Source organism: Loxodonta africana, chromosome 12, assembly GCF_030014295.1.
Source record: "Loxodonta africana isolate mLoxAfr1 chromosome 12, mLoxAfr1.hap2, whole genome shotgun sequence".
Classification (NCBI taxonomy): domain Eukaryota; kingdom Metazoa; phylum Chordata; class Mammalia; order Proboscidea; family Elephantidae; genus Loxodonta; species Loxodonta africana.
In genome coordinates this window covers 68,790,040-68,813,980 of record NC_087353.1, presented here as the reverse complement: position 1 = coordinate 68,813,980, position 23,941 = coordinate 68,790,040, and the positions used below count along the sequence as shown (strand labels likewise).

At 45.7% G+C, this 23,941-nt stretch overlaps 1 protein-coding gene across 5 annotated transcripts in view; it reads left to right on the top strand.

Moving 5' to 3' along the window:
* PARN (poly(A)-specific ribonuclease) overlaps nt 1–22,729 on the top strand; it is a 183,642-nt gene extending 160,913 nt beyond the window's left edge. For 2 of the 5 annotated variants that reach the window (XM_064295618.1, XM_064295617.1), the window contains one exon: nt 22,470–22,683. In XM_064295618.1, coding sequence (XP_064151688.1) covers nt 22,470–22,528 — 59 coding nt within the window. In that variant the 3' untranslated portion in view covers nt 22,529–22,683. Of the gene's footprint in view, nt 1–2,772; nt 3,867–22,469 lie in introns of those variants that run through there. The other 3 variants (XM_064295616.1, XM_064295615.1, XM_003417712.4) reach the window with 3 other exon arrangements.
* The last annotated feature ends 1,212 nt before the right edge of the window (nt 22,730–23,941 follow it).

Below are 23,941 nucleotides of genomic sequence, written 5' to 3'. Positions count from 1 at the left end.
GTTTGAATCTACAAGCCACTTCTTGCAGCTGGTCCTTTCTCTGTCTACAGCGATCCCTTTCTAGAAGGAACATTGACAGTGACCTCCCCTCCCCTCTGTCTGGGTCTCCTTTCCATGTCTCCTAGCGTTCTGGTTCCTCCATGCACATTGCTTGCTCGGCAGCTGCATATGTTAGGCAGTGAAAACTACCCTCTCCTTGTCTGTGGGCTGTTAGCTTTCCTCGGAACCAACTGTGTTCACAGCCAAGCCACCTTACTGGTAAGGGGAGGACCTGACCTTCATAGAACACTTGCTGCACCAGCAGCTTTGCTGTATCCCAGAAATCCTGTGAGGTACAAAGGAGTATTAGGTCCATTTTACAGATGAGGGAATGAGACTTGTTCAAAGTCATCCAGCTAGCAAAATAGTCAAGCCAGGCTCTCCTTACTCTAGAGTTTTTGCTTGTTCCAGTATTTCTCACTAGCTCTTCGTGGAGTCACTTGCGCTCTAAAATGATGGTGTGCCATCCTCATGTCCCCTCCTCTCCTTTCCCCCAACCCACACTAACGTTGTTGTTAGTTGCCCCCAAGTCAGTTCCAACTCATGGCGACCCCATGTGTGCAGAATAGAACTGCTTCATGGAGTTTTCAAGGCTATGACCTTTCAGAAACAGATTGCCAGACCTGTCTTCCAAGGTGCCTCTGGTTGGGTTCCAACCGCCAACCTTTCAGCTAGTAGTCAAGCACTTAACCATTTGCACCACCCAGGGATTCCACCCTCCATTAATGGTAGTAAAATGCGATTGCTTTTAACAATTTATCTTTTTTCCTCCTCAGCTGGTTTTAGTTTATCTCATTCTCCATAGTTGGTGTTGTAGTTTTTACCTTTAGAATGACTAATATACTACTATAACATTTTTTTGATATGTGAACTATAAAAATGTCCTTGTTGGTGCTTATTTTTCTCCCAGCGATTTGGTATTGTATTAATGAACGTATGATCGAGAAGGGCGGGCTGGTTGTATGTTATCCTGGTCCATCTGAAGTATTTAGTTGTTCTGGCTTTGTTCTGTTGTCTGTCATCTTTACTCCTTTTGTAACTAGATCATGTGAGTCTTTTCCACATGGATCACCTCCTGCCCGTCTTCACTGGGGTCTTTACTGAGAGACTCAAGACAACATAATGTTCACAGTGGTGAGGTGAGACTCAGGGCAGAAAACTTCAAACTACCCCCTCCTGGCCTTCTCACCCTAACTTTCTGGGTTTTGTCACAATAAATGACCAGTTGCCTTCGAATCAAAGCTGACTCGTGGTAACCCCATAAGTGACCGGAATAGGAACTCTTAGTTCAGCTGCATTCTCTTCAGGTTATCCCACACATTTAGATGCCACTTCTCTTTGGGCAACCCTGTTATTGACAACAGCCACTCTCAGCTGAGCGATGCCCTCATTTGTGGGGCCCTCCGTCCCCTCCGTTTTCAAAAGTTTCTCTCCATTTTAGGTATCATTAGAGACGTCTCTCCCTTTTTGAAATCTTGGCGTGTTAGCAGCTGGGGGAGAGGCTTTGCGGTCTTCCCTGCAAGCCCTGCTGTCTGGCTTAAATAACGCACAACACGCTCATGCAGTGAACTCCTGGTCTGCAGCCCTTTCCCTTACAGACTCTCTCCTTGACTGCGCTAACATCGGTGATCCAGGCCCCAGCCCAGACTGCTGCTGCAGAGAGTGGCTTGAATGAAAAACAAGGGCTTTTGACCTTGGGGTGAAGCTGTTTTTACATGAAGAGATCCCTTTAGTCCAAGAAGATGATCTGAGCAAGGCTTGCTCAAGTTGGAAAAAGCCACAAGCTTCTTTTGCCCTTTTGGGATGTCAGAGCTCACACTGGTCAGCTTGCCTCCACTCTGCAGGCACCAGACCCTGAGATTTCTCATCCCAGCCCTGGGGACACGACAACCCAGAGAAATCCAGTTTTCAGGGACTTTGGCAGGGATCCTGCTGCTGTGGAGAGATTCAAAACTCATCTCAGCCACTCACTAAACCTAACCGTTGCCGTCGAGTCCATGCAGACTCATGGCGCCTCCATGTGTGTCAGTAGAACTGTGCTCCATAGGGTTCTCATTAACTGTTTGCACCACCCTGGGACTCCAGCCATTCCCAGCTGTGTGATACTGGTCACATTACTAGCCTCTGAATCTGTTCTTGGATCTATAAAAGGGGGTTAATAATACCACCTTGTTGAGCTGTTATGAGGATTAAATAAATTAAGGTCCCATCACTGGCTGGTAAAAAATACAATGTGCCTGCTCAATGAGAGATCCTGGTACCATCCACATTTTAAGTGGCACAGTGGTTAAAGCACTTGACTGCTAACTGAAAGGTCAGCAGTTCGAACCCACGAGCTGCTCCATGGGAGAAAGATGTGGGAGTCTGCTTCCATAAAGATTTACAGCTTTGGAAACTGTATGGGGCAGTACTACTCTGTCCTCTTAGGGCACTATGACTTGGAATTGACTCAACAGCAATGAGTAGAATAAATAAATAGGGGCACCCAAAGCTCTGGGGAGGAGGGACTTTGTTAATCTTCCCTGTGGTGTTTCTGTAGTTTTGCCTTTGCCTGCTGGACACTGCTCTCCATCAATAAGACCTGCTTGTGGACCTTGTGTAGTCGTGGCCATGCCCATGGGCCCTGCCTGCCCAGTAGGAGGTCGGCTTAGGGCACTCTGCCCTGGCTGAGCCCACCATGTTCTCCAGGTGTTGCTCTCCCATTGTTCATGCTGTTTTTTCCTCTCCCACCAGGAAGCATCTCGGGCAGCTCAGCCAAGCTCTTTGAAGTCCCTGATACGTGGTAACCAAGACCCGAGTGAGACAAATTGCTGGTGCTGTCCCCGAGAAAGACCCAGCTGACAGTTTGGAAGCCATACTGTATTTAATTTAATAAAATGTGGTGTAGAAGGGGTTGGAACGTTGGTGTAGAACGTGTCCTGACTGAAAAACCAGCTTTTATTTTTGTGGTTGTGTTTCATTTTTTTTTTTTTCTTCTCTCTCTTTTTGTTTTTAATTTAAACTGTCTGGTAAACACCCATCACAGTTGTAGGCTGTCGTGAATGTGGACGTTATTAACCAGTCGATCATTTGTTGCTCACGCGAAACCTTTGCTGCCGTGAATTAGCGCATCTAAGAAGCCCCCTGAGAGGAATGTTGGCTGTGAACTGTGCTAGGAGCGCTGACGGCCCCGGGTGCCATGATCAGGAATCTTGGTTGAACTCTTCCCTGCCTGGAGAGGTTCTCCTCCGTATTTTTGTGCTCAGATTGCTGGGCACTTGCAGCGCATGCCTACAGTCTCCTGGCTGAGATCTCTCTCCCATCTCCCTGCTACCCACCGTAGCAGCCTGAACATAGTAAGCTCTCAAGCTTGTTTTTCCAGTAGGAAAATGTCTATCCATGTCAACCCATAAAGGACCCTAACATATGCCTTCACCGCTGGGGCGTATTTATTTTAGAGTTATTGTTCCTAAGATACGTGTTTCTCATAGAGGGTGTAAGTGAAGCAGCTCATTTCTGTTTTTACGTATGGTGCCGTGTTCACTTTCCCAGTGTCTTAGCCTGGTTGTGTTCTTCTTTTCTGGTTGGTTTGGGTGTGGCAGGCCGAGGGTAAAGTACCATGTGTGGGTGCGTGTGTGTGTGTGTGTGTATGCAATCACAACAGATCTGCAACAGCTACCAGCCCTTCTCTGCAACAAGAGGTAACAACAGCAGCAAGATGTCGTGGATCTACTTCAGGAGATCTGCTTCAGATAGATCATTGTTAGATGCTTAACTTTTGTATCATGGAAATAAAAATGAAAAAAGTGTATTTCCAAATGATGAAAATTAAAAAAGTTTTCATAGGAGTTTGGCTTTTTTCTTTCTTTTTTTATAAAGCAAATGACCGATTCAGTCTCTACGTCGATATATTTCTCTTTAAAGATCACCCCTAAAAAGATCTGGGAAGTCACCGTGCCTGGTGTTCACTGATGTTTTTTTCATCTCCAACCCCTCTTGGCACCTTCATGGGCCAGATACCCCAGTGTCAGAGTTAAGCCCCAGTGATAAATGGCAGTGTAGGAGGAGATGGCATCTTTTCGATTGGTAGTTGACATCTGGAATCTGAGCTCTAAACAACTCGAATCAGAATTCCGTGGTGTTATGCGTATGCAGGTCTGTAAGACACTTCCCCAGTCAAGAACCTTTTAGTACTTGCCATCCTATTCCCAGCCCCTTCCCTTCCCAAGAGTTTTGTAGCCACAAAGTTAGAAACCTACACTTAGCTGGAAAGAGCTCCCACCCCTTCTAAATCTGTCATTCCTCACAGCTCAGTGGGAACCTGGTACGGTAGGATGAAGACAAGCAATAAAGGAAGATATGAACAGGAGTGTGCCTAAAGAGGGCCTGCTAGACTCTGCTAAGTCACTAAAATGTACAGGTAGAAACAGGTAGTACCTGACATTTCTTTTTAGCTTAATGAAAAAGAGGGAGGGCAGCTGGACTGTGATTGGCATGCATACAAAAAGTACACATGGCCTGATGGGTGCACCTTGTGTGTAGGTGCAGAGCATGTGGCCAGACAACAAACCTTTTGACTGGGAGAGAGATGGGGGCCTCGTGCCTGAAGATAAGGAGTTCCATCGCATCCAAAGCCCACTCAGCTACGTATTCAGTGCTCCCTGCTTGAAAAGGTTTACACACAGATTGCGCCCTTGTCACTACTGGTCTAGAGAGAGACTTAGGGGAGCAGTGAGTTCTGGAAAGGGCGTGTGCTCCAGATGCTTGTGGAACTGTGCTTGCATCCCAGCTCTAGCTGTGTGAGTGAGGTCCATCTGTGCTATTGCATGTATCAGCAGTTGCTTTCTTTTTAATCCTGAGTATGCCTGTACTGCAGTTTGTTTATCCGTTCTCCAGTTGATGGACACTTGGACTGTTTCCAGTCTGGGGCTATTAAGAATAAAGCTGCCGTGAACGTTCTTGTACGTGTCTTTATGAGAATGTACACTTTCATTCTTTGGGTGGATACCAAGGAGTGGAATTGCTGGGTCATAGGATATCCACTGCAGTCAAGTCAATTCCAATTCAGAGCAATCCCATAGGACAGAGTAGAACTACCCCATAGGGCTTCCAAGGCTTTAAAGCTTTACAGAAGCAGACTGCCACAACCTCCTCCTGCAGTCATAAGACAGGTGTATGTTTATAAGAAACTGCCAGATCTTTTTCCAAAGAGTCATATCACTTATGCTCTCACCAACAATGTATTAGAGTTCCATTAGCTCCCTTCCTTGGCAAATTTAGTGTTGCCAGGTCTTAATTTAGCCACCCGGATGGGTGCATAGCTTATCTCATTACAGTTTTAATTTGCATGTTCCCAAGGAATAATGTTGACATGTTTATTGGCCGTGTGTGTGTCTTCCTTCCTGAAGTACCTATTCTGTTCTCTTGCCCATATTTTATTGAAATGTCTTCCTGTTAATAAGTTGTAGTTGTTGTTAGGTACTATCCAGTCAGTTCCGACTCATAGCAACCCTAGGTACAACAGAACGACAACCGAAAAATTTATAAGGGTAGTTCATTACATATCCTGCACCATCGGTGATGTGTCAGATAGGTGCTTCGCAAATATTTTCTCCCAGCCTATGTCTTGGCTTGTTCATTTTCTTAACAGTATCCTTTATTGGGGAGAAGTTTATAATTTTGATGAAGTTTATTTTATCAGGTTTTTTTTTCCTGTATTGTTGCTTTCTATGTCCTGTCTAAGAAATCCCCAGTTGTAAACATATTTTTCCATGTTTTATCCTAGAAGCTTTATACTTCTATGTTTAAGTCTGTGATCCATCTTGAATTAATACGTTTGTGCATATGTGAGATAGGGATCGAGAATCCTTTATTCCATATGGATAACCAGTTATTACAGCACCATTTAGGGAAAACCAAAGAAACAACCAGTTGCCATCAAGTCAATTCCGATTCACAGTGACCCTGTGTACAGAGTAGACCTGCTCCAAAGAGTTTTCAAGGCTGTGACCTTTCAGAGCAGATCACAAGACCTGTCTTCCAAGTCACCTCTGGGTGGATTTGAACCGCCAACCTTTCAGTTAATAGTTGAGCACTTAACAGTTTGTGCCACCCAGGGACTCCATTTGGCCTTCCCTGTTGGATTGCTCTGGCACCTTGGTCAAAAATCTATTGAACTACTAATAATTATGGGTCTTGAGGGTGTGTGCTTTTAAAGTGTGGTGTTGTTATTGCTGAATAGCACAGAGAGAGTGTTATCATTTCTACATGGTACGCTTCCCGCCTGGACAGTTTTGTAGCATTTCTCTTGCTTGGTGGGGAGAGGAAAATGTTATAACATGCTTACTGCTGAAGCCAGGCCAGGCAACTCTCTCCTGGCCTGGGAAACCAGTGAGTATTAAAAATAGTTCAGTCTTATTGGATGCTCTTTTTTTTTTTTTTTTTTTGGGATCTCATGACTTAAGTTTCATTACTTGCATTGAAATCTTTTTTTTCCCCCAAATGATTCATAGAGTAAATCGATGCTTCCCATTTTGTTGAGGAGGGGAAATAGAATCCCTGAAGCCCAGTTCAAGTTTCTGCTGGTCGTGAGCCACCCTCCTCCAAGTTGTCTGGTCTTTGCTAAAAGCTGTTGGCCTTCAGCTGCTTGCCCATTTGTCTCAGCCTCCTGCTTTTTCTTGTCATGCCATAAACCTGGACTTGAGCAAGCTCTTGGTGCTGGCTGGGCCTGGTGAAAATGCTGTACGTTCACCAACAGAGAGGGTCCTTTTAAATTGAAATGCTTTAAACAAGATAATCTTGTCAAAACAGAGGACCAGAAAAAAGCCCCTTTTCTTTGCCTTTCTTTTCTTCTTTTTAAAGTAAACTTAGATATTGGGATAATTTTAATCTGTGTTTCATAAAAAAGAGTGACTCCTCAGCTGATTTTTCTTTCAGTGAAAACAGGGAAATACAAGACCAGAAAGTTTGAAGCCAAGAAACCTCGCCTGAGTGTGCAAAGTGCAGGCTTTTGCAGAACCCTGTGGGCGGGAAGCCTTATACGCCCGTGCCAGGCTCATACAACTTTTCCACGGAAATGTCTTGCCATGTATCTGATACCAATCAGAGAACAAGTTACCAGCCCTCAACTCTCACCTCTCCCAGCAGAAGGAAGGGTGAGTGGCGGCACCATTCCTCTCGATAGCCTTGGTGCACTGAGCCTGGTGGAATCTCTGTTATGGGCAGGACTGCATTGGGCAATGGCCAGACAGTGAAGATGTTTAGATCCAAAGTGGTTCCCTAGCATGTTCATGTTAAATCCATTGCTGTCGAGTCAATTCTGACTCACAGCGACCCTATAGGACAGGTAGAACTGCCCCATAGGGTTTCCTACACTGTGATCTTTACAGGAGCAGATCACCATGTCTTTCTTCTGCAGGGCAACTGATGGATATGAACCACCAACCTTTTGCTTAGCAGCTGAGTGTTTAACCACTGTGCTGCCAGGGTTCCTTGTGTTCCTGTTGGTGGTGTAGGAAGTAAAATCTCTTTACACATGTCCTCCCTGCACATGGTGGTCCAGTGTGCCCAATGTCTTGTTTTCTGTAACCCAGAATCTGAGAATATAGAGTTATTCTTTTCACTCAGGATTGATTATTCTTACCCAACAGCTTGTTCTCTACTTGTTAAATGGGGTAAAAACTATATAGCCCTTCACCTGTTAAATGGGGTAAAAATTATATAGGAGTGCTATGCCTATAAGCTGTTGTTGTTAGGTGCTGTCACGTCACTTCCAACTCATAGTGACCTTCTGTTACACCCATGCACTGCATAACGTCCATCTGTTTGGTCAACATTGGACTGCATATACACCCATGGTCCCATCAGTTCAGAAATCTCGGTCAGAGAATGGGATGTGGCAAACCTAACAGGACATAGCCAGCAGGGAGGCACCACCTTTGTACTTTGGACCAGCTCGAGCTTGGGGAGTCTACCCTGGGCTTGCCCTGTACCCATCCTCATCTGTGTCCTTAGCGAACTGAGGCTGCAGGGCTGTCTGGGCTTCCAAAGGGCATAATGCCTTCCTGAGTGCCAAGGGCCTCACCTAAAGGCCCAGTCCCCAGGCTCCACCAGCTGAATGTGCACCCCCACTCCCCAGGATGCAGCCTCTGAGGCCTGGACAGTCGGGAGCAGAACTCTGGGCCATCCGTGTCCCTTGGTAAGGAACACTTCGGCTCTCTCAAAGTTGCCATAAGAAAATAATATGGTGTTTGCACAACATCCAAATCACATAACATCCTATTTCACAGAATGTGTCCTGGACGTTAAGTGACGCAAGACTACATAACAGACGGAAACATTGCCTGGCCCTGTGCCATCCTCACAATAGTACATCTGAACCTGTTGTTGCAGTTGCTGGGTCAGTCTATCTTGTTGAGGGTCTTCCTCTTTTTCATTGATGCCCTACTTTACCAAGCATGATGTCTGTCATGTTATCTAGTACTGCTATAACAGAAATACCATAAATGGGTGGCTTTAACAAACAGAAATTTGTTTTCTCACAGTTTAGGGCCTAGAAGTCCAAATTCAGGGCACCGGCTCTAGGAGAAGACTTTCTCTCTCTGGAGGAAGGCCCTTGTCTCTTCTGAGCTGCTGCTCCTGAGCAATCTTTGTGTGCTTGGCATCTCTGTTCCCCCATCTCTCCTTGCTAGCTTGCAGTTTAATCTCTTTTATATCTCAAAAGAGATTGACTCAAGATACAACCTAACCCTGTAGGTTGTATCCTTCCTCATTAGCATAACTGCCTCTAATTCTGCCTCATTAACATAAAGGTTATAGCACATAGGATAATTATTACATCAGATCACAAAATGGAGGATAGTTACATAATACTGAGAATCGTGGCCTAGCCAAGTCGACACATATTTTGGGGGGACACAATTCAATCCATGACAGTGTCCTTCTCCAGTGACTGGTCCTTCCTTATGACATGTCCAAAATGAGATGAAATCTTGCCATCCTTGCTTCTCAGGAGCATTCTGGCTATACTTTCCCAAGACAGATCTGTTCATTCTTCCGGCAGTCTGTGGTATATTCAGTATTCTTCACCAACACCATAATTCAAAGGCCTCAATTCTTCTTAGGTCTTCCTTATTCATTGCCCAGCTTTCACATGCGTATAAGTTACCTTGGCCTGTTAGTTACCTTGATGAATGATTGTGACTCAGTGAAACTCAGTGTTTTGCTGTGATTTTGGAGCATGGAGGTAAGTGGGGGGAAATGAGTGTCTTTTGGGTATTTTTGTTGTTTTAACAAATCCCTTTGGTTCCTCGTTCTCCAGCTGATTTCATCTCTGAGGTGGGTGTGTGTGAATCAGCAAGTACTTAGTGTCCCGATTGGATGGCATGATACGAACACCCCACGGTACAACCTCAGAGCCTTCATTGTCTCCCTTTTCCATTTGCTCATTTCCACTTAGACTGGTTGGCCAGTAGCATCCTGAAAGAGTTTCCATTAATAACAGGGTTTGAGGAAACCACACATTAGAGGCAACACACTCTGTTGAAAAGTGTCTGAACTTTGTAATTACGCAGATCTGAGCTCAGTTCTTTGCTACTCACCAGCTGTGTAAGCCTGAGGACACCACTCCACCTCTCAGCTTTAGCTTCCTCTCCTGTCCAACAAGACGAACACAACCCTCATGTTCTGAACTTGCATAACCAAAGGCACCTCACAGGTAGTGAGCCCTCCCTAAGGCCTTTCCCCAGGTCACTGCCATGTTCACTTATGCCAGGAGGCACCAAGCATCTCCTCCTCGAAGATACACAACTCCTGCTGTCTAGAACTTTCCATTTGAAAACAAACTGTCCGTCTGGTATTTAATCCAGAACTTTCTTTCTGGAAGCAAATTTTCTTCTCCACCCCACTGTAGGCTGTGTTTTCTTTCCTGTAATAATAACAAGTAATGTTTATTGGCGCTTACTTCTGTGTGCTCTGCAATTTTTTGAGGTGTAGGTACCTTTTTTTTTATTATTGTGGTGAAAATGTACATAACAAAACATATGCCAATTCAGCAATTCATACATGTACAGTCCAGTGGCATTGAGTACATTCTTCAAGCTGTGTAACCATTCTCACCCTCCTTTTCCAGGTTATTCCACCACCATTAAGATAAACTCAATGCAGTGCAGGTTCTCTTTATTATCACATTTTACAGATACAACTGAGGCTTAGGAGGCCCCAGTCAGTGCCAGGGCTGGAATTCAAGCACCACAGTGTCTGACTGTAGCACCTGTGTGCTTGACCATGACTTGTACTGCCATCTGTATCAAGGCCAGCACATGAAAGAGAGGGAAAGATGTGGAAGAGACAGAAGTGCTGAGGGTGAGGGACGAGGCCAGATCCAAGTCTCCTTTGTGCATATCCTGTACAGTCAGGAGTCAGTGCACCTGGTCTGCCCCAGACTCCCCTCTCCATCCACCTATACCTACAGGAATAGAGATTGGCACACACCTGCAAACCTCCCACTTCTTAGCTCCATAGGCAATTGTAACGCATTGCCCACCTCTTAGGCTATTTCTTAAGAGACAACTTCCTACAAGGGGATCACAGCATCAGGGAGCAGAAACAGTGCAAAGGCACTTAATACGAATTGCCAAATTGCCTTCCAATTTACGCTTCTGCCTGAAGGCCACAGATCCTGTACCAGTCCTCAAGACACCCACCTCGTCAGCTAGCTAGTTGTTCCATTTACAGAGGAGGCAGTGAGGGCCCAGGAAGAAGTAGGCAGAGGACCTGGGGCCCTAGCCTTCTGAAGCTGCCTGTCTAAGAGTGTGGCTCAGGCCAGCAGCATCAGCATCACCTGAGAATTTGTTGGAAATGTACATTCTTGGGCCCTACCCCAGGGCTGAAGGAGGCCTAGTGGCACGATGATTAAGTGCTCGGCTGCTAACTGAAAGATTGGTGGTTTGAACCCACCAGCCACTCCACAGGAGAAAAGATCTGCTCGCGTAAAGATTACAGCCTACGAAGCCCTGTGGGGTAGAAATGGAACCCGGATCTCCAACACAAAAGGTGAGAATTCTACCACTGAACCACCAATGCCATGTTGACTTCAAAGAGAACTGCGCCACACTTGTTTATAAACAAATCATGAGGTGCACTGGCCAGGAATCGAACCTGAGTGTCTCGCATGGAAGGCAAGAATTCTACCCTTAACTACCACTGCCTCTAGAGCAGTTTAGAAACATCCTAAGATCACACACCTGGTAAGTGGTTGTATTTGTTTTCTATAGCCACAATAACAGACTGCAACAAAGTAGGTGGCTTTAAACAACAGAAACGTATCGTCTCACAGTTCTGAAGGCCGGAAGTCTGAGATCAGGGTGTCGGCCATGTTGATTCCTCCTGAAGCTGTTGTATACCTCCTTGCCCCTGATGCTTGATGTAATGAGTTCTCAAATCCTGTCTCAGATGACAGGTAGCAGCCAGGGGCACGGAAGGGCCTGGAGGTCAGAGGGGACAGGGATGCTGACCGTGGGCACCAGTGGTTGTCCTTTGCGGCTTCACTCAGGGGTGAGCCTGCAGTTTGGGAGTCAGACAGGCAGGCACTCTGGCTACTCCTGGTGCTTCACGGCTTAGCTTCCTGGGTGCGGCAGCGGGCGTGTCAGGGGCCAGAGCCAGAGAGTAAGGTGCAGCTTGCTGCCACCCCAGAAGGAATCCCCCTGGAGAGCCTCAAAGAGACTTCAATAACAACGAAACAGAAGAGATTCGAAATACTTCCTTTTGGAGGTGGGGAATGAAAGCCAAACGAAATGTGAAGAGGTGTCTGAAAGCCCAGAGGAAACCAGTAGGCCCTTCCAGAAGTTCTATTTGTGGCAAGAAACCTTGGCAGGGGGCGGCCGGCTCTCGTCTGCAAAAATAGACCAATGTGGTGAGAAACGGCTCAAGTCTGAAAGCAAGTGTCCTTCTGCGAAGGAAGGGAACTTGAGCTGAGATTTTGGAAGGATTTGCCCCTCTCTTCTACTTCCCTCTGGGCCAAGAAGAGAGAAAAAAGATAAACATAAAAAGGAATTCTTGAGTACGGCCACTTCACTGTCAGAAATAGCACCCATGGACACCAAGAGCAAAAGGGAGATTCCAGTAAGCATCTGGAAACCGAATGGACTCACGGTTTACCCCTGTGTCTGCTGTGAGGCAATGCAAAGAATTAGGATTGTTTCCCTTTCACACTGTTCATCCTCTCCTTTATCCAAATGGGTGCCTCAGGAGGGAGTGTGGCTAGACAGAATGTATACCTTGATCCTGATAGTGATGGAAGACAGGGCCCCTAAACACAGTAGTCTTCAGATTTCCTGAAAACACCAGGCAGATAGCCCAGTGGAAAGCTAGGATGTCCATGAAAGAAGCACATAAGACAAGTAGACTTCTGAGGTACACCCTCATTTGTGAGTCGACGATTGTCCAGGGCGGTCACGTGGTTCTCTCTTAGGCACAGCCTTCCCCTCTCTGAGGCAGTGACAGAGCACTCTAGATATTCATCATCTGTAGTGGCCATTGCTGTTGAGTCAATTAGTTAAAGCACTCGGCTGATAACCGAAAGATTGGTGGTTCGAGTCTAACCAGAGGTACCTTGGAAAAAAGGCCTGGGGATCTTTGAAAAATCAGCCATTGAAAACCCTGTGGAGCACATAGTTCTACCCTGACACACACGGGGATGCCACGAGTCAGCATACGCTCGACGGCAGCTAGTTGGTAGTAGTTGTTAGTTACAGGTATTGATCACTGTCGTGACATCACAGTGGAGCAAGGCTGAAAGTTTTCTGGGTGGCCATGGAGTAACCGTACCCCATTTTTCTGCCCTGGAGTTCTGGCCATGCTAAGATTGTAGGTGAACAGACACGAATGTGCGAGGTCTCCAGTGAAGCTTATGCTCCTTGGGAAGGGCCGCCTTATGCTCCAAGCAATCTGGGGAAGAACTGTGGGAGCTAATACCCAGTGTCTCCTCAGCTAGAGCTGGGAGACAGAAGCCAATCAGACCCACTTGCCCTTCAACCCACAGAAGATGGGTGAGGTTTCGCACCTCCCGCTCTTTCTTTGCTGCCAAGAACTGTCAATGTCCAGTGGTGGCTTTGCACTCAGCTGCCACTCAGCCTGCATGGCTGAGAGGTCAGGTGTCACCTGGAATTAGCAGCCTGACTTACCAGCAGCTCTTCTGTCATCAGGGTGCAGCAAGGGCAGCTACTGGAGGGCTTAGGCAAGGACTACCAAAAAAAAAAAAAAACCAAACTCACTGCTGTCAAGTCGATTCTAACTCATAGCGACCCTACAGGACAGAGTAGAACTGCCCCATAGAGATTCCAAGGGGTGCCTGGTGGATTCAAACTGCCGACCTTTTGGTTAGCAGCCAAGCTCTTAACCACTGCACCACTGGGTTCCGTAGGCAAGGACTAAAAAAAAAGAAATCAAACCCAGTGCCGTCTAGTCGATTCCGACTCATAGCAACCCCATAGGACAGAGTAGAACTGCTCCATAGAGTTTCCAAGGAGTGCCTGGTAGATTTGAACCTGCCGACTCTTTGGGTAGCAGCCGTAGCACTTAACCACTACGTCACCAGGGTTTCCAGGCAAGGACTAGAAAGGGAATTTCCTCTCCTGAGGTGGAGAAAGCTCACCTTCACTTGGGTGCCTCCTGGAGAGAGAATGCAGGGACTGTCCCAGGAGCTCTAGGCTGCTGTTTAAGACCTCCATCCAAACAAAAAACCAGTTTCCATGGAGTCAGCTTCGACTCATGGCGACCCAATGTGTGTCAGAATAGAACTGTGCTCCATAGGGTTTTCAGTGGCTGGTTTTTCAGAAGTAGATCACCAGGCCTTTATTCTGAGATGCCTCTGAGTGGACTCAAACTGCCAGACTCTCAGTTAGCAGTTGGTTGTGTTAACTGTACCCAGGGACTCCATCCAAACAAAAGCAGGTGGAAAATGAGACACATTAGTCATGAAGACAGGAGGTGGGGCTGCTGGTGGAGAAGGAGCCCCATGCCAGATTCGGGAATGGCAGCATGCTAGGAAATCCATCTGCAACCTAGACTGAGAGGTACTGAGTTTTGTGAACATGTGCAGAAAACACAACATTTACAGGGTTGGACTAAAGTGGAAATTGGTCGCTTTTTTTCTGGAAGCATCTCATTTCTTCCAGCGGAACTTCTCTAATTGTGTAATTCCAGTAGGGCTTGCCATTCACAGCACCCATCCTCCTAGCCACAGAGGTGGGGCCAGGCCCCAGGCCCAGCCCATCAGAATGTTCCCACGCCCAGGGATAGGCACGTGTCCAAGATGGACCAATCACTTCCTGGGCAGCTTCCTTCCTGCAAGGAAGACTCTCTTGCTTGTTTGGGCCACTATGCTGGAAGACCGTGATCTGGGGTTGCTGACAGCCATTTTCCAGCCCTTGCTGAGAACCCATCTGCAGTAGGAAAGAAGGAGGACCACCCAGTTTGAGGGAGCATGTGGATGCCAGTGGTCCTGGATCCATTTGTGTCCCCCCAAAATTCATGTCCACCTAGAACCTCAGAATGTGACCTTATTGAGAAATCGGGCCTTTGCAGATGTAATTAGTTAAGATGAGGTCATACTGCTTTAGGGTGGGCTCTAAATCCAATGTGGTTTTTAGTTGCTGTCGAGTCAATTCCGACTCACGGTGACCTATGTGCACAAAGAATTACATGCTTGATTGCTAGCCAAGAGATTGATGGTTTGAACCCACTACTCTGCACACATGGGGTCGCCATGAAATCCAGTGACTGGTGTTCTTATGAGAGGAGAGACATGGAGAAGACACAGGGAAGCACGCCATGTAAAGAAGGAGGCAGAGACTGGAGTTATGCTGCTACAAGCCAAGCAACTCTAAGGGTTGTTGGCAACCACTAGAAGCTAGAAGAGCCAGGGAAGAATTCTCCCCTAGAGCCTTCAGAGGGAGCATGGCTCTGCTGACACCTTGATTTCCAACTTCTGGCCTCCAGAACAGTGGGAGAATAAATTTCTGTTGTTTTAAGCAACCCAATATGTGGTACTTTGCAACAACAGCCTTAAGAAACTAATATATACCCTATTCTTTCCAGTTACATAAATCAGTTAACCACCCTCCTTCTCCTTTTGCTTATTTTCCTTTGAGTTATATTTCTGTCACTTCCCACAATGAAAGCTCTATTACAGGCACTGTTTGGACACAGAAGACCCTACAGTCGGTGAAAAGAGCTTGCTAACATGCAATAACTATAAAGTAGTGCAAAGAACTTGCACTAGCTGAACTTGAGAAAGTCAAGTCTTTTCAGACGCTTAAGAAGCTCTCATTAACCTAACACTAATTGACAGGCCATATTAAACCCCTTCTCCATTCATTGAGGTGGGTCATTAACAGGGCTAGTGTTGCAGTCAGAAGGAACTGCTCTAGGTCAGGGTGAGTGAATGAAAGGAGAAAGCTCTTTAACATGAAAAGGCTATGCAGACGTGCTTCCCTGAGCTTCATTTCACCACCAAATGAAGGCTGGTTTGTCTGGTATGTCCTGGGATTTAACTGGAATTTCCTGGTTAGAGGATGATTTGTCTCACCTAGAACCTTCCATCATACTCTAGTGGAGTTCGATTAGGACTTTCTCCAGGAGGATGTTATGAATTGAATCCACTTGTTGCCGTCAAGTCGATTCCAACTCGTAGTGACCCTATAGGACAGAGTAGAACTGCCTCATAGGGTTTCCAAGGATAAGCTGGTGGAGTTGAACTGTCAGCCTTTTGGTTAGCAGCCAAGCTCTTAATCACTGGGTCACCAGGGCTCCAGAATTGAGTCATGTCCCCCCAAAATTATGTGTTGTAAATCCTTACCCTTCTACCTGTGAATGTGGCCCCCTTTGGGAATAAGAGTTTCTTTGTTATGTTAATAAGGCCATATCAGTGTAGGGTGTGTTTCAAACCAATCTCTTTTGAGATGTAAATAGAGCAGATTAGGCACAAAAGAAAGCGAGTCCATTCTGATTCATAGCGACCCTAGAGGACAAAGTATTACTGCTCCATAGCATTTCCAAGGGTTCTTTACGGAAGCAGACTGCCACATCTCTTTCTCCTGTGGAGGGGCTGGTGGATTTGAACTGCCAGCTTCTTGCTTGACAGCCAAGCTCTTAACCACTGTGCCACCAGGGCTCCTCTTGTAATATAGAGGGGACTGAACCCACTTCTACAGAGAGAACCTAGCTCTCAGCCCCACCTTCTTTCCACACTGCTATTGCTTAAAGCAGAGCCCAGTCTTTGGAGCATTTATGGAATTCTCTATAAAAATATTAGACTAGTTCATCCCGATTTCCTCTCCCTCAAAAGAGTCAAGGTCAGGGTTACAGAACATTGACTGTGGGAACGTTTTGTTCCTTCTGGTTTTCCTGCAGGCTTTTGGAGACCTATTCTTGCCACTCCTGCTTAGCAGTGAGCTAAAGTCCTTGCGGTCCCCCAAGAGCCTGCTCTCATGGGTGTAACTGGAAGAAAGATATAGAGAGTGCTCCCTGGGGTCCCACAGTTATGTATGCATCTAAGGCGAGAATTGAATCACCTGCTTATATTATCACCCTTCCCTTGGGATGTAGGGTTTTTGTCACCATGGAATAATTTGAGCTCCCAAATCATCTCACATACAGTGAAACCCCATTTTTTCAAAATGAGATGCGACCAAGGCCTTTCAGTTAAAACAAGGTTCTAGGAAGGAAAAAAAAAAAAAGTGACAATGTCTTAAGATTTTTTTTTTTCCTTAATCTCTTCAATAATGATGGAAGGTAAAATGTGGTGGTATTCCTCCTCCTTATTTTCATTACTGAACCAGGATATATGGAAACTCAGTAAAATACTCACAGAAAGCTCAGCAGCATTAATAAAAATCTTCTCTACCAGGCATGGGAATTCTGTAAGGGCAGCCTTGTCATTAAAATCAGTGTGTATCTGCTGGTGGGAATGTAAAATGGTACCACCGCTTTGGAAATCTATCTGGCATTTTCTTAAAAAGTTAGAAATAGAACTACCATACAACCCAGAAATCCCACTCCTGGGAATATACCCTAGAGAATTAAGAGCCTTTACACGAACAGATATATGCACACCCATGTTTATTGCAGCACTGTTTACAATAGCAAAACGCTGGATGAATGGTTAAATAAATTATGGTACATTCACACAATGGAATGCTACGCACCGATAAAGAACAGTGACGAATCTGTGAAACGTTTCATAACATGGAGGAACCTGGAAGGCATTATGCTGAGTGAAATTAGTCAGATGCAAAAGGACAAATACTGTATAAGACCACTATTACAAGTTCTTGAGAAATAGTATAAACTGAGAAGAACACATTCTTTTGTGGTTACGAGAGGGGGGAGGGAGGGTGGGAGAGGGTTATTTACTGATTAGTTAGTAGATAAGAACTACTTTAGGTGAAGCAAAAGACAATACTCAATACAGGGAAGGTCAGCTGAACTGGACTGGACGAAAAGCAAAGAAGTTTCCAGGATAAACTGAATGCTTCGAAGGTCAGCGGAGCAAGGGCAGGGGTTTGGGGACTACGGCTTAAGGGGACTTCTAAGTCAATTGGCATAATAAACTCTATTATGAAAACATTCTGCATCCCACTTTGAAATGTGGCATCTGGGGTCTTAAATGCTAACAAGCGGCCATCTAAAATGCATCAATTGGTCTCAACCCACCTGGATCAAAGGAGAATGAAGAACACCAAGGTCACACGGTAACTATGAGCCCGAGACAGAAAGGGCCACATGAACTAGAGACTTACATCATCCTGAGACCAGAAGAACTAGATGGTGCCCTGTCACAACCAATGACTGCCCTGACAGGGAGCACAACAGAGAACCCCTGAGGGAGCAGGAGATCAGTGGGATGCAGACCCTAAATTCTCATAAAAAGACCAGACTTAATGGTCTCACTGAGACTAGAATCCCGGTGGTCATGGCCCCCAAACCTTCTGTTGGCCCAGGACAGGAACCATCCCCGAAGACTACTCATCAGACATGGAAGGGACTGGACAATGGGTTGGAGAGAGATGCTGATGAAGAGTGAGCTACTTGTATCAGGTGGACACTTGAGACTGTATTGGCATCTCCTGTCTGGAGGGGAGATGGGAGGGTACAGAGGGTTAGAAACTGGCAAAACGGTCACAAAAGGAAAGACTGGAAGAAGGGAGCGGGCTGACTCATTAGGGGGAGAGTAAATGGGAGTAGGTAGTAAGGTGTATATAAGCTTATATGTGACAGACTGACTTGATTTGTAAACTTTCACTTAAAGCACAATAAAAATTATTAAAAAAAAAATCAGTGTGTATGCGGAGAAATGGGGGCATGCATGGGGTCCTAGTGCATCTTATTAATGCTGGTTTATAAATTTAAAAAGTTGACTTTAACAAGTTTTTAGTATAAAGTTGCAGAAGCTTACCAGGGACCTGATCGTAAAATGCTGAGGAACCCTACAAATGTGAGGTCCGACTCATGGCAGCACCACGTGTTATAGAGTAGAACTGCTCCACAGGGTTTTCTTGACTGTAATCTTAATGGAAGCTGATTGCCAGGACTTTCTTCCATGGTACCACTGGGTGGGTTAGAACCACCAGCCTTTAGATTAGCAGTAGAGTGCAAACTGTTTGCACCACCTAGGGACCTGTGTGAGCAAAGACTCATGGCTAATGTCCCTTTTCATGCCTAACTTTACTACTATTTTTAAATTTTTTTGCTGTGCATTAGGTGAAAATTTATAGGGCAAATTCGTTTCACATTTGATAATTTGTATATAAAGTGTCCTGTGACATTCGTTTCACTCCGCACAATGTATCAGCACTCGCCCCATTTCCACCCTAGTTTCCTCATTTCCTTTTGTCCTGATTTTCTATCCTTTCCTGCCTTCTCATCTTTGCCTTTGGGCAAATGTTGCCCTTTTGATCTCACATAATTGGTTGTTCTAAGGAGCACATTCCTCTCGGGTGTTATTGTTTATTTTATGGGCCTCTCAGTGGTTTGGCCAAAAGGTGGGCTCTGGGAATGACTTCAGTTCCAGGTCAGAAGGGTGTCTTGGGGCCATAGTCTTGGGGGTTCCTCCATTCTCCGTTAGACCAGTAAGCCTGATCTTTTTTGTGAATTTGAGTTTTTGTTCTACAGTTTTTTCTCCCACACTGTTCTGGACCCTCTGTCGTGATCCCACTCAGAGCAGCTGGTAGTGGTAGCCAGGCACCATCTAGTTCTTCCGGTCTCAGGGTCATATAGGCTATGGTTAATGGGATCCATTAGTCCTTTAGACAAATTGCTCCCTTGAGTCTTTGGTTTTCTTCACTCTCCTTTGCTCCAGACATTAAGAGACTGATAGATGTATCTTAGATGGCTGCTCGAAAGCTTTTAAGACCCCAGATGGTACTCACCAAAGTAGGATGCGGAGCTTTATCTTTATGAACTATGTTGTGCCAATTGACATAGATGACATCCAAGTCTATGGTCCTTCGCCTTCAAGCCTAGGAACTTCATCTCACGAGGTATTTGGTTATGTCTAAGAAGTTGCCCTGACTGTGGCCCTTGTGTGCTTTATTGTCTATGTTAATATATAAGCAGCACCTATAGTTATGTATATAGAAATATCTACCACCAAACCTATGTCTACAGAGAGTGTGTGCCTAACTTTAAGAGTTCACCATGAACTGGAGAGATAAAGACGGAGCAGCTGCATACACTGAGTTTAGAAAGTTGTTGCAACAAAATGATGCACAGAGAATTTGAAGACTGTCTGTTCTCGGAAGGGAGGGCAGTCTGAGCAAAAAACACTGTGTTTGTGTGTGAGCATGTATGGGGGTTTGGGTGGGAAAAGAGTGTTAAAGAGGAATTAATACTTTTATTCTGATAAAGACCAGGAGCACTTATTAAGCACCAGGAGATGGATGGGAGTCCCTGTGACAGAAACAGTTAATGTGTTTGTCTGCTGACTGAAAGGTTGGCGATTCAAGTCTACCCAGAGGCACCTGAGAAGAAAGGCTTGGTGCTCTATTTCTGAAAACGAAAACAAAAACATAGCCATTGAAAGCTTATGCTCTTTTAAGACTAGCAGAGCCAACATGGCACTATAGACAGAAGCACCACACCGTCCCTCTACAGCAAAGACCCTAAAAACTAAGTAAAACAGTTACAATCGTCAATCTTAGAACAGTAATCGGCAAATCAGGGAATAAAGAACTCAACTAAGCACCGAATGGAATAGGGGGCTGACAGAAAACAGAGAATGAGGAGAAGTGCAGAGAGGAGGTCCCCTGCCAGCTGATGCCACATGGTCATCTTGGACACTTCAGCCACCAAGAGCAGTGGACAGGGAGTATGGGAAGGCAACTTCACGGAGCTCCCAGCAGGACAGAGCACCCATTGAGCGACCGGCCTTGCCCACCTAGACAAGGTAGTGAGAAGTATCATGTCCACAGACGAGCAAACAGCAAATAACACCCAGCCTACCTGCCCAGACATAACCAAATAAAACGAAAAAGCAGGATGAAATAAACAGATCTGCAATCAATAAACAAAATAATTCCTGAATGTCCCAAAGACAGCAGAAAACATCAAAACATATTTAAAAAAAAAACAGGATAGGATGGCTCCAGAAAACACCGAAAATAAAACACCAGGCGACCTGCCAGTAGAAGAAAAGGTACTGAAACTACCTGATAGGGAATTCAAAACTCTAATATTCAGGGCTTTCCAAGAGATGAAGGAAAACGCAGACAAAAAATGAAAAAACTATCTATATGGGATCAAATTGACAATAGCAATATGGAAGATTAGATAGAAAGCTTAGGGGGCAGTAAGTTTATATTGATTGGGGAGGAACAACTCAGAAAAGGAGGGTGAGAATGGTTGTGCAACTCGAAGAATGTAATCACTAAATTGTATATGTGGAAACTTTTCAAGAAAAAAAAAAACTTGACAGACTGTGATAAATGTAACCAACGTCACTGAACAATTTGTACGGAAATTGTCAAATGGAAACCTAACTTTCTGTGTAAACTTTCACTAAAAACTCAGTAAAATATTACTTTTTTTAAAAGGAAGAAAGAAAACTCTATGGAGCACACACAGCTCTATTCTGCCATACACAGGGTCATCATGAGTCAGAGGTGACTCAAATCAATGACATCTGGTTTTTAGGAGCTGGGTACGTGTCCAGCTTGAGTCTTCCTGATGAGTAACTGATAGCGGTTTAGTTTAAGGACAAAGTTGCAACACCAGTACTTAGGTGATTGTTTTCTTTACACCACCCCCTGCCATTATATTCCTTATTAGGAAGTTGATAGGATCAAAAGAAATAGTGAGTCTCCAGTTCGCTAACAGTGGGCCTCTTTCAGAGCGTGTCCTCCACAGGAAACATTATCAGGGTTCTTGCAGCCCTGGAGTCAGTATGAGCTGGTAGCAACTCCCCGACGCTCGCCTTCAGGGGTGGCCTTCTAACCCGGAAGCCAAACCTGCACGCACAAAGCGTGGGGACCCAAAGCACCCAAGAATCTTTTGGGGTGGGTTTCTCCTCCCACAGTCAAGTTCATAGTGGAGTTTGTGGACGTAGTTACTAAAAGCAATGACCCGCAGGAAGTGAATAATTACAAGAGCCGGCTTGTCCGCATCGAGTCAGTGGCCCAAGAGAGAGGTTGGTGCCTGAAGGGTCTGGGACTCACCAGTGCCTTGTAACAAAGCTTGCTTTTACATTTTCTCCTTAAATATTTGGAAAACAACTTGTTGGGCTTTTCTTTTCTTCTTCTTTTTTTTTTTTTTTTGACATAAGCTCAGCACTTGAGATTTTTCGTGCTAGGGGGAAACGCTGGTGTTCTCTTACCCGAGCTTGTAAAGTGCTAGGCAGAATCCTAACAGCAATAAGAGCAGGCCCTTGCGTAGCCTTCCTGTGTGCCAGGTGTTGTTCCAAGTGTTCTCCACGTGTTAAGACGAGCCCCTGAACAGCTGACTCCCTGCCTGAGAACAGCCAGGCGGTCCAGAAGCCTGTGGGGAGTGGCTCGTCAATCTTACACTGGGGCCCTGAGCTCCTGAAGCCAAAACCATTCACTCTCTGGTCCTTTACAGAAAATGTGTGCCAACCCCTGTTCTAGATCTTTGCTGCTCCAGGTGTGGCCTGTGGCCCAGCAGCACCAGCATCACCTGGATGCTTGCTAGAAGTGCAACCTCAGGGTTCACCCCAGACCTCCTGAGCCAATATCTGCATTTTAACGAGATCCCCAGGGGATCTGAGTGCATGTAGGGTAGGAGAAGTGCGGCCCTAAAATGATGCATACAGAATGCTCAACAGAGGGCCTGGCATTTAGTTAGAGCTCAGTAAATATTAGCTCCTGTGGCAGGCTGAACAACGGTCCCCCAAAGACATCCACATCCTGATCCCCAGAACCTGTGAATCTGTTACCTTACAGGCAGAAGGGACTTTGCAGATGTGATGAAGTTAAGCATCTCAAGATGGGGAGATAGGTGATCTTGGATTATCCACGTGGGCCCAACGTCATCATAAAGGTCCTTATAAAGAGGCAGGAGGATCACAGAAGAAAACGGAGGTATGATGATGGAAGCAGAGGAAGATGGAGGAGTGTAGGCTGCCTGTGGAAGCAGAAAAGGCAAGTAAACAGATTCTCCCCAGAGCCCCCAGGAGGAACACAGCCTTGCCAACACCTTGATTTTAGACTTCTGACCTCCGGAACTGTAAGAGAATTGAGTTGTGTTGTTTTAAGCCACCGTTTGTGGTAAAGGAGCCCTGGTGGCTCAGTGGTTAAGCACTAACCAAAGTGGTTAAGCTGCTAACCGCAAGGTTGGTGGTTCAAACCCACCAGCCGTTCTGAGGGAGAAAGATGTGGCAGTCTGCTTCCGTAAAGATTACAGCCTTGGAAGCAGTATGGGGCAGTTCCACTCTGTCCGATAGGGTCACTATGAGTCAGAATCGACTTGATGGCCACGGGTTTGGTTTTTTTGGTATACCAAACATCAGTTTAAATCAGTTGCCATCAAGTGCACTCTGACGCATGGTGACCCTGTGTGTATCAGAGTAGAACTGTGCTCCATAGAGTTTTCAATGGCTGAATTTTCAGAAGTAGCCAGGCCTTTCTTCCCAGGCCCCCTCCAGTGCTGCCATGTCCTCCTCTCCAGTACCACTCAGTTCCCTCCTGTCTCATGGCATCGATGGTGCTGTTCCCTCCACTGGAATTCCCTCCTCCTCCAGTCTTCCTTTCACTGTCTCCATTTCATAGTTGAGGCCTCAGTTGAGGCCTCAGTTCAAATACTGACTTTCCAGACCAACTCCCTGACCCTGCCCCGCAGTAGGCAGCCCACCCCAGTTAATCTCCACCCAAGCACCCTGTCCTTTTTATTCATAGGATTTTTGCAATTATATATCTTATTAATTTATTATTCATTTAAGGAGCCCTGGTTGCACAATGGTTAAGCACTTAGCTGCTAACCAAAAGGTCAGTGGTTTGAACCCACCCAGCTGCTCTGTGGGAGAAAAGACCCAGTGGTGTGCTCTCATAAAGATTATAGCCTAGAAAACCCCATGGGACAGTTCTACTCTGTCCTATAGGGTCACTATGGGTCTTAACTCAATGGCACACAACGACAACGTTTATTCATTTACTTCTGGTTTTTTTTGTCTTGGTCCTCATAGGACATTTCAAACTCCACACTTTTGCTCCTTCCTGTTTCCCGGTGCCTGGCATAGAGTTACCCATGAAAACCCATTGCCATGGAATCGATTCCCGCTCATATAGGACAGAGTAGAACTGCCCCATAGGGTGTCCAAGGAACAGCTGGTGGATACGAACTGCCAACCTTTTGGTTAGCAGCTGAGCTCTTAACCACTGCGCCACCAGTGGTCCTGGCACAGAATAAAAAAACCGAA